Raw genomic sequence first — 17742 nt, forward strand, 5'->3', positions numbered from 1 at the left:
TGAGGTAGATATTTTTAATCTTTATTTTACAGATGAGGGAGCTGAGGCTCAGGGACAGGATATGACTTACCAGCTGTGCCCAGGGACAAGTTGCAGAGACTAGATTTGTGCTTCTGTGCTCTTTCCACCCACTTCGCTTCCTAGGCTCCCTGCTGTCAATTAGCCAGGGCTTCACCATGCCCTAGGTTCCAGGGCCCCTTTCCCCAGGCCTGGGGAGTCCCCTCAGCATTTGCCTCTGATGTAGAGAAGCAGCAAGGGGAGGTTTCTGAGACAACACTCAGCAGGTTGCACTTGCTGCTGAGATTAACACTTTGAGAAAAGTCCAGTATCTCACTGTTCATTTTTTTTTTTTTTAGAAAGACTGGGGGGAGGGGGAGTAGTGTCAAGTTTAATCTATTTGAATCTTTACAGGCACTTTTCTTTTTACAAGTTTTGAAACTTGAGGGATCCTTGATGGAAGCCCAAGGGATGAACTTCGGTTCCCAAAATCCCTGCCTTAGGAGCCTCCCTCAGGGCCCAGGCAGTCCAAGGTCAGACTAACCCCAGCCTCTGGGAGTAGCTCAACCGCACTCCTCAAAGATGTCCGGGTAGTGTCGGAACAGCACAGGTGGGTCCCGGTCACCCCTCACCGGAGCCCGAGGCACAGCCCGGATCCCCGGCCTGCGGCCCCGTCGCCCCCCTGAGCAGGAGCGGTGGATCCACTGGTGCGCTTCCACGGCAAACTTCCTCTTGAAGCGCATGCCACACTCTGGGCAGGGGAATGGTCGCTCCCCTGAGTGCATCCGTCGGTGGCTGACCAGCAGTGAGGGGTAGGTGAAGCGGCGGCCACAGTCTGCACACACGTGTCGCCGCTGGCTCTCCTGAGTGTCCATGCTGGGCACTGAGGGCTGCGCACCTGTGCTCTGGTTCCAGGTAGCGTTCGTGGGTGGCTGTGCTCTTGCTGAAACTTTTCTGATGGTCCGGTCAGGGTTGTGTTTAACCAGCTCCTTAAAAGACTCCTTCCCAGGAATCTTTCTGGGTCCCTTGGCTCCTGGCCCTTCCTCTGGTGCCTCTTCCTTGTTTGGGGTGTCTCCTGGGAAACAGGAATTAAGATACATTTTAAAACACGCTTCCTTACACCATCTCAGATTATAGGGTTCTTTTACTTAGGGAAGTGGCAAAAAGTACTGCCGAGCGATTAATACACAGGCTTTGAAGAATGATAAACAAGATTCACATCTCTTATGAGTGACTTATCCGGGCCTTGGTCTCACTCCTGTTTCAAATGGGAATCAATGGTTTCTTTACTTCACAGGGTTGTTGGAAGGAGTAAATCAATAGAAGCATGTCATAGGCATTTAGTAAATGCTCACTGCAACAATAGCTATTATTATTGTGTTTTCTCGATTTTTTTGTAGGATAAGGCTTTTACAGATGAGACATATTTGTTCAAGATCACTCTGCTAGGGGATGGTGAGGGAAAAGCCATGTTGTTGACCTCTTGTACCACTTTGCCTTGCTTGAGCAATGTGAAAGGCAGACCTGAAGCAGCTTCCATTCCTAGGGGGTTTTAGTTGTTCTTGAAAAGGGGAGAATGAGTGGTGTTTTCTCCAAGAGGTCCCTGGAAACTGGAGTCTTGCACTTGGGTTCTTAATGCTCCTACTCTGGTAGGAGTTGATCCTAAAATGACATTTAGTTGGTCCTAAATGACTAACTGTCCCAAGTTCTGAAAACTCTGTAACAGGTCTGCCTTCTTTTCTCCTTTAGTATCCAAAATTGGAATTCCTTTAGGGTTGCTGGAAGTGGGGGTCCAAAGGAAAATTTTGTGAGACAGGAAGCCCTAGAGCGCCAAGTTGGGGGAGACTTGGGACCATCCCTCACCTCTCAGAGCTCCTCCCAGGCTCTCCCCCTCCTCAGGATCCTGGGCGGCGGGGCTCCAAGCCTCACTCTCCTGTTCCATCCAAGAGATGAGGGCTGGTTTGGGGCCTGGGAATCCTGGGAGAGAACAGGGATCACAGTGCTGGCCTGAGAGGCTGTCCTGGGAAGACGGCAACCCCCTGCCAGGGTTAGCGCACCTCCTCAGAACTTATGGTCAGCCTGGACAGGGTCTGCAGTGCTCCTGCCTGAAGGAAGTGCTCGCTAACCTGAAGCCCTGTCCTGGGAATAGAGATGGCTGGTGCTGCTGGTGGAATAGTGCCGGATTAGGGCTCACAATCCTCTCGGTCCTCATGTCATCTCCCCTGTGAACCCCAGTGAAGGAAGAGGGGGCGGGGGGCTCTGACCCGGGGCCTCACCGAGCGCGCCCAGGTGGCCGTAGGTCTCCCGCATCACGTCCCGGTACAGGGCCCTCTGCGCGGGCCGCAGGCAGCCCCACTCCTCCGGGGAGAAGTACACGGCCACGTCCGCGAAGCTCACGGCCCCGGGCTTCTTGTGACCAGGCCCGGTCTCCCCTGGTCTCAGCGCCAGGAACGGGGCTGGGGGCGGCGCCATGGGGTCTCCTGGCCCCGAGCGGCGGCCGCCTTGGCCCCTAGGCCACCGCCTCCCGGCGCGCGGCCTCAGCTTTCGTCGTCCACAAGAAGGGCTCCGGAGGTCGGGGCCCCGCCCAGCCTTGGCGTCCGAACGCAGTCGAGGGCACCGAGATAGCAGGGACTGGCTGCTAGGGATTCGGGGGTTGTGACAGGGATAAAGAAAACCCCTCGGTGTTTATTCACTTCATGGCAGCTTGGACTTAGACAGCGGGCTAAGGGACCCGGAAGGTGTCTTCAGAAAATATGGCGACATCCTGGCTTCAGTTGTCACTGGATGCTCTTAAGGGCGCCATTCCTTGATCATATCAAACATGGCGCCTGTCTGGCTTCTCTGGCCTCAGCGGCCACTTGCCCTCAACCACAATGGCCGCCGCAGGTGGGGCTTTTAGGCGAGGCAGAGACGGAACTGGGAGAAGCGGGCCGGGGGGCGGAGCCGGCCTGCCTTCGAGACAGATGGGTGGGCAGTGGCTTCCAGCACCGCTCTTTGCCCGCACTTCCCGGCGGCCGCTGATTGGCTCACAGAGCAGGAAGAGGCTGAGCCGCGGGACCCCGGTTGGCGGGTCGTTGGAAAGCGCCCCTCCGTCACCTGGAACCTATCCTCGGCATCCTTAGAACTCGGGGTTGTTCCCTCTGCGGTCTCCCCCTATGCCTCTCGACGGTAGCATCTGGAATCGGGTTCCTCGCTCCTGCAGGAGATACACATACCCTGGCCGAACCCTGGGGACGGCCGAGATAGAAACCAGGTACAGGGGATCCCTGGGTGGCTCGGCGGTTTGGCGCCTGCCTTCGGCCCGGGGCGTGATCCTGGGGTCCGGGAATCGAGTCCCGTGTCGGGCTCCCTGCATGGAGCCTGCTTCTCCCTCTGCCTCTCTCTCTCTCTCTCTGCCTCTCATGAATAAGTAAATAAAATCTTAAAAAAAGAAAAAAAAAGACACCAGGTACACGTCTACCGCTGGGATCTCGGCTGCGGAACGTGCCCGACTCTGCACCCGCGGGACGGTTCTCTCAGTCTCTGGATTGGAGCTTAGGGGGAGGACCTTTGCTTGGTGAGGTTGGAATCGGAGTGAGGAAACTTTAAATTACATTTTAATTTTCTGCAAAGTAATATGCATGGTTTAAAAAAATAATATCGGGATCCCTGGGTGGCGCAGTGGTTTGGCGCCTGCCTTTGGCCCAGGGCACGATCCTGGAGACCCAGGATCGAATCCCACGTCGGGCTCCCAGTGCATGGAGCCTGCTTCTCCCTCTGCCTGTGTCTCTGCCTCTCTCTCTCTCTCTCTGTGACTATCATAAATAAATAAAAATTAAAAAAAAAATAATAAAGTCTTTAAAAAAAAATAAAAAAATAAAAAAATAATATCAAGGTTTATAATGAAAAAGGCAGCCCCCTGTACCCTTTGACTATGTTCCCTAGAGACCACTTTGAACTCTATGTATTTGAATTATATCGTACGTATAGTAAAATGCACACCTTTTCAGTGTAAAATTCGCTGTTTTGACAAATGCATACAACGATGTTAACTGTCACCCAAAACAAAATACAGAGCACTGATGATCTCTGCATGTTTCGTTGTGTACACTTTCCAGTTATTACACAATTTTTTACTGTGGTAAAATCCATGTAACAAAAATTAACCATTTTAGACCTTACAGTAGTGGCATTTAGGACATTAACAATATGCAACCATCATCACTACTTTCATCACCCCTAAAAGAAATCCCTTATCCTTGGAAGACCCATGCCCCCCATTCTCCCTTCCTCCATCCCTTGGCAATTACGAATCTTTCTATCTCTGTGGATTTACTTACTGGATACTTCACATAAATGGAATCATACAATATGTGGCCTTTCTTGTATGGTTCCTGACAGCAAAGAGTTTTCAGTGTTCATTGATATAGCATTTATCAGTACTTTACTCCTTTGTATGTTTGACTAATATTCCACTGTATGGATACAGGTTTCCTCTGCTCTCCCAAAGTAGAGCATTTCTATGAAACGTTTTATAAGCTGAAATGGTGTAAAGCAAAGAAGCAATTATTAATTTTTAAAAGAATTTTACTTATTTATTCATAAGAGACACACAGAGAAAGGCAAAGACTTAGGCAGAGGGAGAAGCCGTCTCCCCTCAAGGAGTCCGATGTGGGATTTGATCCCAGACCCTGGGATCACGTCCTGAGTGGAAGGCAGAAAGAAGCTCAACTGCTGAGCCACCCAGGCATCCCGCAATTACCATTACTTTATATGGAAAAATTTTTGAGCATTTCCAGGCCCCAAAAATAACCTCTTGGGCAGCCCCAGTGGCTCAGCCTTCCGCCCAGGGCCTGATCTGGAGGCCCGGGGATCTAGTCCCGCCTCTGGCTCCCTGCATGGAGCCTGCTTCTCCCTCTGCCTGTGTCTTTGCCTCTCTCTCTGTCTCTCTCTCTGTCTCTTATGAATAAGTGAATAAAATATTAAAACAAAACAAAACCTCTTACGCTTTACTGATACCTTAGGACACATCTTGCTAAAAAGATGCACATACTAGATCAAGCACAGATGATCACACAGCTCAAAGCTACAGTAGCTTGATGCAGAGCTTGGCCACACCACTCTCGCTGCTCGAGGTGTGAGCTGCCTCTGTAAAAATAAAAATCTTCTTCAGATTTCTTTTAGTTAGCGAAAACAGGTACTAATATAGTTTTTTCTTAAAGCAAAGTGGCCTAATGGGAGCTTTCGAAAAGGGAATGCCTGGGTGGCACAATTGGTTGGCTGTCCAACTCTTGGTTTTGGCTCAAGTCTGATCTTGGGTTGGTGGGATTGAGCCTCGAGTCTGGCTCTGTGCTTAGTACAGAGTCTGCTTGTGTTTCTCCTCCGTCTGCCCCTTCCCACAGCGCTTACATGTGCACTCTCCCTCTCAAATACTCTCTTAAAAAAAAAAAAAGAAGAAGAAGAAGTGAGGAGATACCCATATACCACATTTATCCATTCCTCAGTTGATAGAAATTTGACTTGTTTTCACCTTTTATGTTGCTGTGAACATTTTTTTTTAAGGGTTTTATTTATTTATTCCTGAGAGACATGGAGAGAGGCAGAGACAGGCAGAGGGAGAAGCAGGCCTCCTGCGGGGAGCCCAACGTGGGACTCAATCCCAGGACCCTGGGGTCATAACCTGAGCCAAAGGCAGATGCTCAACCATGAGCCACACAGGTGCCCCAGCTGTGAACATTTGTGTAAGGCATTTTATTTAACCACTTTGAGATAAAATTCACTCAGTAGATCATCCGTGCATTTAAATTGTACAGTTCAATGGGTTTTGGTATATTACATTATTTTTTTAAATTGTGGTAAAATGTACAAGAAATAGTTTGCCATTTTAACTGTTTTTAAGTGTACAGTTCAGTGACATTAATTATATTCATAATGCCATGCATTCTTCATCATTATTTCCAAACCATTTTCACCACTGCAAAAGGAAACTGAGAATCCACTAGGTGGTCACTTCTCATTCTCTTCCCCACCTTCTGGTAACTTCGAATCTGCTTTATATGCCTATGAATTTCCCTATTCTAGGTACCTAATGTAAGTGGAACCATATAATACCTGTCCTTTTGTGTCTGACATATTTCACTGCCATCTTAACCATTTTTAAGTGTACAGTTCAGTGGTATTAAGTACATTCATGGGCAGCCCCGGTGGCGCAGCGGTTTAGCGCCGCCTGCAGCCCAGGGTGTGATCCTGGAGACCAAGGATTGAGACCCACGTTGGGCTCCCTGCATGGAGCCTGCTTCTCCCTCTGCCTGTGTTTCTGCCTCTCATTCTGTCTCTGTGTCTCTCATGAATAAATAAATAAAATATTTTTCAAAAAAAAGTACATTCACATTGTTGTGCAACCATCACCACCATCCTCTCTAGAACTTTTTCGTCTTCACAAACTGGATCAATACACTTTTAAGTCTTAGCCTTTCTAATAGACCTTTTATTTATTTCTTTTAAGATTTTATTTATTCATGAGAGATACAGAAGGCAGAGACACAGGCAGAGGGAGAAAGCAGGCTCCATGCGAAGAGCTGGATGCAGGACTCTATCCCAGGAATCTGGGATCCTGCCCTGAGCCAAAGGCAGACACCCAACCACTGAGCCACCCACGCGTCCTGAGCTTTTATTTTTTTAAAAATATGCTTTAGATTCTCCCTTTCTGCCCCCCATACCCTGCTTGCACCCACCTATGTGCACACATGCTTTCTCTCACTCTAAAAAAAAAAAAAAAAAAAAAAAAACCTCTGAAAAAATATGCTTTTACTGTTGTTTCTTGATATATTTATTTTAGAAATTATTTTTAGGCATCCTGCTATGATACTTGCTTAGTTTCTAGCCCCATCTCCCTCATCTCTTTTCCCAACATAATGCAATAAATTATAAGGTTTCCTGGGGTGCATGTGTGGCTCAGTCAGTTAAGTGTCTAACTCTTAATTTCTGCTCAGGTCATAATCTCAGGGTGGTGAGAGCGAGCCCCATGCTCAGCACAGAGTCTGCTTGTTCTTCTCTCTCACCTTCTGCCCCTTCCCCTGCTTGCTGCAGGAGCTCTATCTAAAATGAATAAATAAATAAATAAATTAATTAATTAATTAATTAATATCTTAACAATTCCTATACATGCTATGATTGTTTCCTTTCTTGTCAACTGTTTGCTCTTTTTTATTGAAACATATTTGACCTAGAACACTGTAAATGTAAGGTGTACATGTTTTGATAAATGTATGTATTGTAATATGATTGCCATTGTCATTGTTTGCCTTTTAAAAATTTTCTAAGTGTCTTCCCTTTCTCCTTGCATTATCTGTGTTTTCTGAGTTTTTATTTTTTAAATATTTTATCTATTCATTTGAGGGAGAGTGAGAGAGAGCATAAGTGGGGTGAGGGACAGAGGGAGAAGCTGACTCTATGCTGAACAGGGAGCCTGATGTGGAGCGCAGGACCATGACCTGAGCCTAAGGCAGACAACTGACTGGGCCACTCAGGTGTCCCATTGGTTCTTTAAGTTCTAAATTACCAGGGATAGCATCAAATCTCAAATTACTGTTTTCCCTTGGGAATCCTTCCTTGACCCTATGGTCTACTCTGTCCAGACTTGCCTGGGCCTCAGCTGTCATCCAGGGTCTGACTTCCCTACTGTCCTGCATTGTATCCTCTGCTTCCTAGATTCAGTTATCTTTCTAGTTTTTAGTCAAGATGGATCATCTTAATAGTTTGTGGCATTGGACTATAAATACTAGATAGCTGTATCTAATAGTATATTGGGAATATTCCTTTTTTTTAAATTATTTATTTATTCATGAGAGACACACACAGAGAGAGAGGCAGAGACATAGGCAGAGGGAGAAGCAGGCTCCTCAAGGGAAGCCCAGTGTGGGCCTTGATCCTGGAACTCCGGACCATGCCCCAAGCTAAGGGCAGTCACTCAACCAGTGAGCCACCCAGACATCCCCGTTGGGACTATTCTTGCCATCAGGCAGAAGGCCAGATGCTATTTGGTAAACATGGGGCTGGTCCTTGGGATTAACAAACAAAACCTACATCTCTGTTGACAGCAGTCCATTGTCCGGTCTGGGAATCTGGGAGCCTTGGAACTCCTTGCTTGGCTCTCCTGCCTGCCCTAGCACACGCTATCTCTCCTTTATGTTCCCAAATGTTCTTCATTGTTGACCAAGCTAGTACCTTCTCCATCTTTTGTTTCCTTGCCCTACCCTTGCTGTTTTTCACCTGGAATACTCTGGCTTTTGGTATGACTTCTGCTGATTTCACCTCAACAATTATTTTTTTTTTTTTTTAAGATTTTACCCATTTATTTATGAGAGACACACAGAGAGAGGCAGAGACACAGGCAGAGGGAGAAGCATGTTCTGTGCGGGGAGCCCAATGCAGGACTCAATCCCAGGACCCCGGGATTACAACCTGAGCCCAAGGCAGATGCTCAACCATTGAGCCACCCAGGCATCCCAATAATTACTTATTTTTATAACTTTTTAAAACATGAGTCCTGGAGGGGCCTCACCGCACTCATTGTGGTGAATAGTGTAGAACTGAAATAAGGAAAAACGTATCTTCACATAGGAGTCTCCTTCTAAACAGAGAATCAACTTTACCTTAAAAAAAAACAAAAACAAAAACTAAACAAAACAAAACAGGGATGCCCGGGTGGCTCAGCGGTTGAGTGTCTGCCTTCGGCTCAGGGTGTGATCCTGGGAGTCCTGGGATCAAGACCTGAGCCGAAGGTAGACGCTCAACTGCTGAGCCACCCAGGCATCCCCAGAGGATTTTATCTAGACCAAAAAATACCTTTATTTACTTGGGTACTGTGTTATAAATTGCTTCTTTTCGCACCAGGGATGGAGAAAACATAAGGAAATGGAACTAAACAATAAACTTCGGTGTTAAGTAATAAGACTATAAGACTAGGGGCGCCTGAGTAGCTCAGTTGGTTGAGCATCTGCCTTTGGCTCAGGTTGTGATCCCGGGGTCCTGGGATCGAGCCCCATGTCTGGCTCCCTGCTCAGCAGAGAGTCTGCTTCTCCCTCTCCCTCCGCCTCTCCCCATGCTTGTGCTCTCTCCCTCAATAACTAAAATCTTAAAAAAAAAAAAAATGACTATAAGACTAAAACTGCACCATCTTAAGTGGTCAGTGTCATGTTGTTTTTCCAGCCAAACATAAAAATTCAAAGATGCTTTTACTTTCAAATTGTTTTATTGGCCACCAAATTGTATATGTTTGTTCCAGAATCTTGATCAGATATAATTAAAAGAAGTTATAAAACATACAAAGGTAATTATAATTTATAAATTTTACTTGTCTATAACAGGGTGCATTTGAGTTTTTTAAAAACATTTTATTAGAGAGTGTGTGTGTGTGTGTGCAAGCGGGGTGAGGGGCAGAGAGAAAGGGAGAGAATCTCAAGCAGACTCCACACTGAGCTCAGGCCCTGCTCCAATCTCACAACCCTGAGATCATGACCCGAGCTGAAACCAAGAGGCAAAACTCAACGGATTGAGCCACCAAGGCACCCCAGTACATTTGAACTTTTTTTTTTTTTTAAGATTTTATTTATTCATGAGAGACACAGAGAGAGGCAGAGACAGAGGCAAAGGGAGAAGCAGGCTCCACGCAAGGAGCCTGATATGGGACTCGATCCCAGGACGGTGGATCACGCCCTGAGCCAAAGGCAGACACAACTGCTGAGCCACCCAGGCGTTGCAGTACATTTGAATTTTAAGGGAGAGCCAAAGTTTATTATGTAAAGCTTAGCCTTGTGTTCAAGTGTTTAGGGATGAAGTATAAAAATGCCTGCAATGTACTGTGAAATAAGATGCATAAATGAACAGATAGGAGATGGATTGATCTACAAATGTAGCACAATTCTAGAATATAGATTAACTGTGGAATCTAAATGATGGGCATGAGTGTTTCTCATACAATTCTTACAACCTTTTTTTTATTTTTAAAGATTTTATTTATTTATTTATTTATTTATTTATTTATTTATTCATGAGAGACACAGAAAGAGGTAGACACAGGCAGAGGAAGAAGCAGGCTCCATATAGGAAGCCCGATGTAGGACTCACTCCTGGGACTCCAGGATCACACCCTGGGCTGACGGCAGATGCTCAACCACTGAGCCATGCAGGCATCCCCTTACAACTCTTAAAGAAAAATTTGGGGCATCTGCCATTGATTCCCCCAGTATGACTCCTGGCATGGAGATGTCCTTAGTCCTACTGGCCTAACCGGCTGGGTGGCTCAGTTGGTTAGGCAGCTGCCTTCAGCTCAGGTCATGATTCTGGGGTCTTGGGATGGAGCCCCGCATCAGGCTTCCCTGCTCAGCAAGGAACCTGCTTCTCCCGCTTCTCCCTCTGCCCCTTCTGTTTGTGTGCACTCTCTCAAATACATAAAAATCTTAAAAAAAAAAAAAAAAGTCTCCTGATCAAAAGTAAGACTAGCAGATCAAAATGGGTCAGAAAAACATTTCTTAACTGCTGACACATACAAGCATTACAATAAAAATTAGACTGGAGATACCTGGCCTTGATTTCAAGTCTAATCACAAGTAATTTACTCTCTTAAACAAAAGTGCTGGCATTATGTTTCCCGCTGCTTGTGGCCCAAGAACACATCTTTTTTATTTTTATTTATTTATTCATGAGAGACACAGAGAGAGAGGCAGACAGAGACACAGGCAGAGGGAGAAGCAGACTCCATGCAGGGAGCCCCATGTGGGACTCAATCCCAGGACTCCGGGATCACGCCCTGGGCCGAAGGCAGACGCTCAACCGCTGAGCCACCCAGGCGTCCCCAAGAACACATCTTTATTCAGAAGGTGTAAAATCCAGAGAACATGCTAATATCTGAAGAAAAAAACACTGCAATCACTAACTCATAAAAGTTTGAGGGGAAAAACCTTTAAGCTAAGTTGGACACTTTTGTATACTATGTGCAGAGTAAGATGGGGCAGGACAGTTCTCCACCTGAAGCCATTGTTCTCCCTATGGTCACCATTAGGATTTTAAGACCAAAGAGTGCCAACAGTGGCTTGACACCATATGTGCCTCCTTGCCAAAAATTTCACCTACACTGGCTAAAAGAATCCTTGGATGAGCTTCCCCCATTGGGGATAGGCCCTAGGTGTGCCTTTTATTCCAGGGGATACTCAGAGGGTACAGACTCCTCTAATAGGCTCTTGTGTCTCGGGGACCCCATCTCTGAGGAACAGGAGATATACAGGCCAGAAAGCAGAATGCTCTATGGGAGAGAACAATCCAGGGGAAAAAGCCAGGTAGGTGAATGATTTGCAGGGAAGAACTCTCCCAAGTTTCAGACTCCTGCCTCCATCCAAAGGACCAGCTCCGTGCTCCCTTAACTCAGAGCTTTGTTTTCTTTAAATGCTACTTCCTTTCCATTCCTTATCCCCCGCATGCATAAACTTTGCCTTTTCCCTTCCAAAGAAAACTAATCATCTCTCGTGAGCTCTATCACCCACATTCTTGAAATATATCTGGAAAATACCTGAAATGAACTGGGGGATCTTGGCTTCCCAAAACAAGGATCGGCTCTAAATGCCCTACTGTGGGTCGCTGCCACCTTGGCCTCTTGCCAGAGCGATGGATCCACTGATGGGCTTCCAAGGCATACTTGCGCTTAAAGCCTTTCCCACACTGTGAGCAGGGGAAGGGCCGGCTGTCAGAGTGAATGCGCTGGTGACTGAGGAGAGACAAGTAGGTAAAGCGGAGGCCACAGTCTGGGCAGGGGTAGGGCTTCTTGCCTGTATGTGTGCGCCTGTGGATAGCCAGCAGGGAGCTGTAGGCAAAACAGAGGCCACAGCTGGGACAGTTATAGGGCTTCTCACCTGTGTGCTTATGCTGGTGAAGGGCTAGCAGGTAGGGGTAAGTAAAGCGACTTTTGCAGTCTGGGCATGGGTAGGGCTTCTCCCCACTGTGAGCTCGTCTATATGGCCAGGGAACCCCTCTGGTGGAAACATCGCCCACAATCAGGGCAGGAGTAGGGCTTTTCACCTGTGTGGATGAACTGATGCTGGAGCAGGTACTTGTGCTGGGAGAAACGAGCCTGGCACTGGTCACAGGGGAAGGGATGCTCCCCAGAGTGGACCCGCTTGTGGTTGGCCAGGAGGGAGGGGTAACTGAAGTTGCGGCCACAGTCTGAGCAAGAGTAGGGTGATTTACGGTTTGGAGTGCCCCTGAACCAAGGCTTGATAGGGCTCTGCCCAGAGTTCCAGCAGAGTTCTGGGCCTGCAGCTTTGTGACTGGCACCAGGGGGCCTGCTGGATGGCAACCACTCCTCGATAGACACTTCCTCAGACAGTTCCTCATGCTCCATCTCTTTTTGCTTTGGACTCTTCTTCAGTTCTTTTTCTTCACTCACATCCCTGGATCTTGGGATGGGAAAAGATAAAACTTGAAACTCAGTAGCACATTCCATAGTTCCATACAGTGGCCTGCCCTGGGAAGTAGCATGAATGTCTGAGTATCTGGCAGGTTCTGAGACTGGGGCCTCCTCAAGCCTAGAAAGCTATCCTGGAGTAAAAGCAGATTTCATCGTCTGGATGGTGTTAATGCAAGAAAGCTCTGAAAACAGGAAATAAATGGAGATGTCAACAATATTTAAGCTCTACTGTTATGTCAGGCAGTGAGGGTAGGATGGTCTCAGCCCTCATAGAGCTTACAGTCCTGAACCTGTTTATGATCCTTTTGCAAAGTAGCCATTAAATGATGTCCCTTGGTGCCATTCAGGGCCATTGCCAAAATGTCTACACTTGGATTGTACTCTCAGTACCATAGGAAGACCTGGGAATAAGCATTTATTGGGACATGGCTGCAGAGAAAACGCGTTTTCTTGACTTTAAAATCTCTGATGAGGGATCCCTGGGTGGCTCAGCGTTTTGGCGCCTGCCTTTGGCCCAGGGCAGGATCCCGGAGTCCCGGGATCGAATCCGCCGTTGGGCTCCTGGCATAGAGCCTGCTTCTCCCTCTGCCTGTGTCTCTGCCTCTCTCTCTGTGTGTGTCTATCATAAATAAATAAATAAATCTTTAAAAATAAAATAAATCTCTGATGAATGACACTATCATTACCATGTGATCCACATAATATCAAAAAAAGAACACTTGTCTTCATTATATTACACAGCAAAAATCAAATTACAGGGATGCCTGGGTGGCTCCGTGGTTGAATGTCTGCCTTCAGCTCAGGGCCTGATCCTGGGGTCCTGGGATCGAGTCCCGCATCCCGCTCTGCCTGTGTCTCTGGCTCTCCTTCTGTGTCTCTCATGAATAAATAACTAAAAATTTTTAAAAATCAAATTACAGATGTGTTTGTCCTTTCCCTTGGCTGCCCTGTCAACTCAAGCTCTATTTTGCACTAAACCAGGGTTTCCCTGTCTAATTAAGTGGTGCAGTAAATCCCAATTTAGCGGTTCTCTGAGCCATTTTGCAGTGAGATTGGAACTTTCTGAAGGTGAGGTGTAGGGAGATATGATGGGGCTGTAAAGGGGGCACTGTGTCCAGTGGATCTGTGTTGGGGGAGGGGATTCTCAAAGGTCCCATACTGGGTTTGAATTTAAGTACCTGTTATCTTTCCCCTGTCTCTGATGACAACCTCTGGATCCTGGGCCTCCCAGCTCCACGCCTCGACCTCTCTTTCCACCCAAGAAATAAAAGCGGGTTTGGGGCCTGAAAATCCTGCGGAGGGGAAACATTGGGTCCGGCTGAGAACCTGAGAGGGGAGGATGAGGGTGCTTCCTCAGTGCCCACATTTCAGCCCACTCGTCTCTGGGGACATCAGTACCGCTTCCCCACGGATTACTAGGTGCTGGCTGGACAGCAAGGCCTCACCGAGCGCGCCCAGGAGGCCGTAGGTCTCCCGCATCACGTCCCGGTACAGGGCCCTCTGCGCCGGCCGCAGGCACCCCCACTCCTCCGGGGAGAAGTACACGGCCTCGTCCGCGAAGCTCACGGCCCCGGGTCTGCTTTCTCTCGTGGGTCCGCTCCCGGCCTCCCCGGGTACATCCACCGGGAGCGGGGCCAGAGGCGGCGCCATGGGAAAAACCCTTCAGTGCTAAGCCAGGAGACGCTTCCGGAATACGTGGAAACGCTATCTTCTCAAAAAGTCCCTAAGGGCCATAGCACTGCCCTTAACCAACATGGCGTCTCCCCAGCCTCAACCTCCCTCGCCTTCCCTGTCTGCCCTTACCTACCGAGGGAAGAGCCAGAAGGGAAGTCGGAGCCGCAGCGCCGTCAACCGTAGGTGACGTGCGTTGATTGGACGGCGCCGGGCGAACAGGGGAAGAAGGCGGGCAGTGATTGGTCGTTCCGGAGCGGCCTATTTGAAAGGCTGAGGGAAAGACTGGTGTGTAGGTGCCGGGCGCTGAGAGACTGTAGGCTCTCTTTTCCCCTGGTTTTTCCGCGACAGGACCTAAAACAGAAGTTTTGACGGATTGGAGCTACTCCTTTCTGCTACTTACGTGAGACCTGTTGCGAGCAGATGCAGATCTCCTGGGCTTGCAGGTGAGTAAAAGCTGACGAGCGAAGACTGAGGCCGATTCTGGAGATGATGGAAGTGAGGGATGGCCCATCCCCTCCTGCTCTGGGTACTCAGGGCCCCGCCAGCCCCTGTTCCTACCCGGTACTTGGTTTGGCCCATGCCCCGAGGTTGCAAATGTCTTGCCTTTCACGGACGCAGCAGCTGAGGGACAGAAAGCCCAGGTGACTGCCCACGGGCGGCAGAGCCAAATTCAAAGTGATCTGGCTTCCAGGCTCAGCTAAGTGCTTAGCTAAGTGCTTACTGTACCCTGTGTCAATCGGAAAACTTGTGTTTAAATTACAGCTCATAAATGAGTAATAAAACTGGGAGACAAATCAGATCATCTATCCCTTGATCTGTTTTGCAAGCTTTCCCAACTAAGTAATATTCATAGGAACAGAAAAGAAAAGTTCTAGAGATATAACAAAAAAGCTGTCCATCCTCACAGCGAAACCACTTTGAAGACATAATATAGCTTTACAATTCATGTGGATATCCATTCTATTTCATAATTTAACCAAATTCAATAGACTATATAGGCAAAAGTAAGTTTTGTAAATATGGAACACTTTTAAAATACAAGTGGAGTGTAAGTTGGTACAAGTAGTTTGGAAAACTTGCAGTATCTACTAAAGGTAAATATATGCATACCTATGACCCAGCAGTTCCACTCCTCCATGTATACCCAACAGAAGTGCATGCATATTACCAAAAAGTTTACTGAAATGCATACATTTACTGAAAGAAGTGCATATATTTACTGAAAGACATGTGTTCAGATGTTCACAGCAACACCAATTGCAATAGCCAAAACCCAGAAACTATCCACAACAGTAGAAGAATGAATAAATATATTGTGGAATATTAATTAAAATACTATTCATGGAATACTATTCATAGAATACTATTCAGAGGGGCATGTGGAGTCTCTAGGAGGGCTCCCTACTCAGCGAAAAGTCTGCACTCCCTCTCCCTCTGCCCCTCTCCTGACTTGTCTCTCTCTTTCAAAGAAATAAGTAAAATCTTTAAAAATAAAAATAAGAAAAAGAAAATCGAAATAAGCCAGCACTCCCAAGTACATTTGTGCTCCCTCTGTGACAAACCAAAGATGAAAACATGAACTGGCATTGTGGTTCCTACATGAAAATGGAAGCTAGTGGTGTCTGAACCTACAAGACCACTTTTTTTTTTTTAAGATTTTATTTATTTATTCATGAGAGAAACACAGAGAGAGAGGCAGAGACACAGGCAGAGGGAGAAGCAGGCTCCATGGTAGGGAGCCCGATGTGGGATTTGATCCCAGGACTCCAGGATCATGCCCTGGGCTAGAGGCAGGCCTAAACCACTGAGCCACCCAGGGATCCCTACAAGACCACTTCTGTTGTCACAGTAAAGTCGACTATTGGAAGACTGAAGGAATTTTTTTCATTTGAAACATTGCTAGCCTATAATAAATGAGTTAATTTATGTAAAGAAAAAAATGGAGGGAGTGGGAAGATCAAAGTTGAAGATGTGACAACAAAAACTGGTGGGAATGATGGATTGCTGGAACGGGGACACAAACCAAAGACTTTGGGTAGCCTCTAGAGGCTAGAAAAGGCAAGGAAAGGATTCTCCTCTAGAGATTGGTGAATGCAACCTTGCTAACATCTTTTTTCTTTTTTCTTTTTTTTTTTTAAGATTTTATTTATTTCTTCATGAGATACAGAGAGAGAGAGAGGCAGAGACACAGGCAGAGGGAGAAGCAGGCTCCATACCGGGAGCCTGACGTGGGACTCGATCCTGGGTCTCCAGGATCAGGCCCTGGGCTGAAGGCTAAACCGCTGAGCCACCCAGGCTGCCCACATCTTTTTTCTTTAAAAGATTTTTATTTATTCATGATAAACAGAGAGAGGCAGAAACATAGGCAGAGGGAGAAGCAGGTTCCCCCTTCAGCAGGAGGCCTGATGTGGGACTCTATCCAAGGACCCTGGGATCATGCCCTGAGCCAAAGGCAGATGCTCAAACACTGAGCCACCCAAGTGTCCCCCTTTGCTAACATTTTAATTTGAGTCCCATAAGACCCATTTCCAGATTTCTGACCTACAGAATTGTAAGATAATAAATTTGCATTATTTTAAACCACCTAGTTTGGTAATTTCTTACAGTAGCAATGGGAAACTAATACACGTCACATTATCGAGGAGCTATTTCTGAGCTTTATCAAGTACTGTATTGGGCGTAGGAGCACTCTCCTAGCTCTGAATTTGAGAATTGAAGATCTAAAAGAAGCATTACTCAAAGAGATTATGTTGAATGAAAGAAGCTGTAGACGAAAGAATACACACTTTAGGATTCCGGTTGTATAACACTTTATAACAGGGTAAATAAATCTGTGCTGGGGACACAATTAGAGCAATAGTTGTCTGTGGTGGGATAAGGATGGGTTTAACCAGGAAGGGAACTTTGTAGGATGATGGTATGTTCTATATATATATATTTTTTTTTTTTTAAGATTTTATTTTTTTATTTATTCGTGAGAGACACACAGAGAGAGGCAGAGACAGAGGCAGAGGGAGAAACGGGCTCCATGCAGGGAGCCTGATGTGGGACTCAATCCTAGGTCTCCAGGATCACACCCAGGCTGACGGCAGCGCTAAACTGCTGAGCCACCCAGGCTGCCCCTGTTCTGTATTTTGATAGAGGTTTGGGTGTATGTATTGCCAGATTCAGCAAACACACACTTAAAATTTGTTTGCATTTTATTATGTCAGTTTATTTATTTATTAAATTTTTTTTTATTCATGAGAAACAGAGAGAGGCAGAGACATAGGCAGAGGGAGTAGCAGGCTTCCCGCTGGAGCCTGATGTGAGACTCGATCTCACAACCCAGGATCACGACCTGAGCCAAAGACAGATGCTCAACCTGAGATACCCAGGCATCCCTATTCTGTGTCAGTTTAACCAAAAAATCAGTAATGTGTACTGATGTTGACAATTTCTTTGAAATGCATCAAAACATAAAATGGACTGGTAGAGAGATGGATAGTTAAGCAATAAAGTAAGTATAGTAAAATGTTAATGCTAGAACGAGATGGTGAGTATATGAGTGGTCACTGTAAAATTGCTTCAACTTTATGTTTGAAAATTTCCTAAATAGAATGGGGAAAAAGAAAAGAGAAGCAAACTAGTTA

The 17742-nt window shown here is 46.7% G+C and overlaps 2 protein-coding genes and 1 long non-coding RNA gene across 4 annotated transcripts in view; 1 reads left to right on the forward strand and 2 right to left on the reverse strand.

Annotated features, from left to right (window-relative positions):
* ZNF688 (zinc finger protein 688) lies at positions 1 to 2967 on the reverse strand. 2 transcript variants are annotated; one of them, XM_077907326.1, is made up of 3 exons: positions 2274 to 2967; positions 1861 to 1974; positions 1 to 1072 (listed from the first exon to the last, which is right to left on the reverse strand). In XM_077907326.1, the coding sequence occupies exons 1-3, from the start codon at positions 2467 to 2469 to the stop codon at positions 561 to 563; spliced, it is 822 nt and encodes a 273-aa protein (XP_077763452.1). In that variant the 5' UTR covers positions 2470 to 2967; the 3' UTR covers positions 1 to 560. The 2 variants fall into 2 exon arrangements, with proteins under 2 accessions (XP_077763452.1, XP_077763453.1); XM_077907327.1 differs by lacking the exon at positions 1861 to 1974 and having other exon boundaries at positions 2274 to 2966.
* The window catches only part of LOC144319356 (uncharacterized), a 27075-nt gene continuing 11909 nt past the window's right edge, over positions 2577 to 17742 (forward strand). Inside the window, exons 1-2 of the long non-coding RNA XR_013385200.1 lie at positions 2577 to 3250; positions 14459 to 14553. This is a non-coding gene — a long non-coding RNA (uncharacterized LOC144319356). The remainder of the gene's footprint in view (positions 3251 to 14458; positions 14554 to 17742) is intronic.
* On the reverse strand, positions 9211 to 14233 carry ZNF785 (zinc finger protein 785). Its single transcript, XM_077907328.1, is given in 4 exon segments — positions 9211 to 11983; positions 11985 to 12618; positions 13615 to 13728; positions 13882 to 14233. Coding segments are annotated over 4 exon segments (1428 nt in total). The 5' UTR covers positions 14087 to 14233; the 3' UTR covers positions 9211 to 11508.

Source organism: Canis aureus, chromosome 8 (assembly GCF_053574225.1).
Source record: "Canis aureus isolate CA01 chromosome 8, VMU_Caureus_v.1.0, whole genome shotgun sequence".
Taxonomy (NCBI): domain Eukaryota; kingdom Metazoa; phylum Chordata; class Mammalia; order Carnivora; family Canidae; genus Canis; species Canis aureus.

Bases quoted from the DNA above. Each gene is read 5' to 3' on its own strand.
- ZNF688 (XM_077907326.1), bottom strand. From the start codon at position 2,469: ATGGCGCCGCCCCCAGCCCCGTTCCTGGCGCTGAGACCAGGGGAGACC. The intron at 1,975-2,273 runs GTGAGGCCCCGG...GTTCTCTCCCAG, and splicing joins CGGCCACCTGGGCGCGCTCG to GATTCCCAGGCCCCAAACCA. The intron at 1,073-1,860 runs GTGAGGGATGGT...CCTGTTTCCCAG, and splicing joins CCTGGGAGGAGCTCTGAGAG to GAGACACCCCAAACAAGGAA.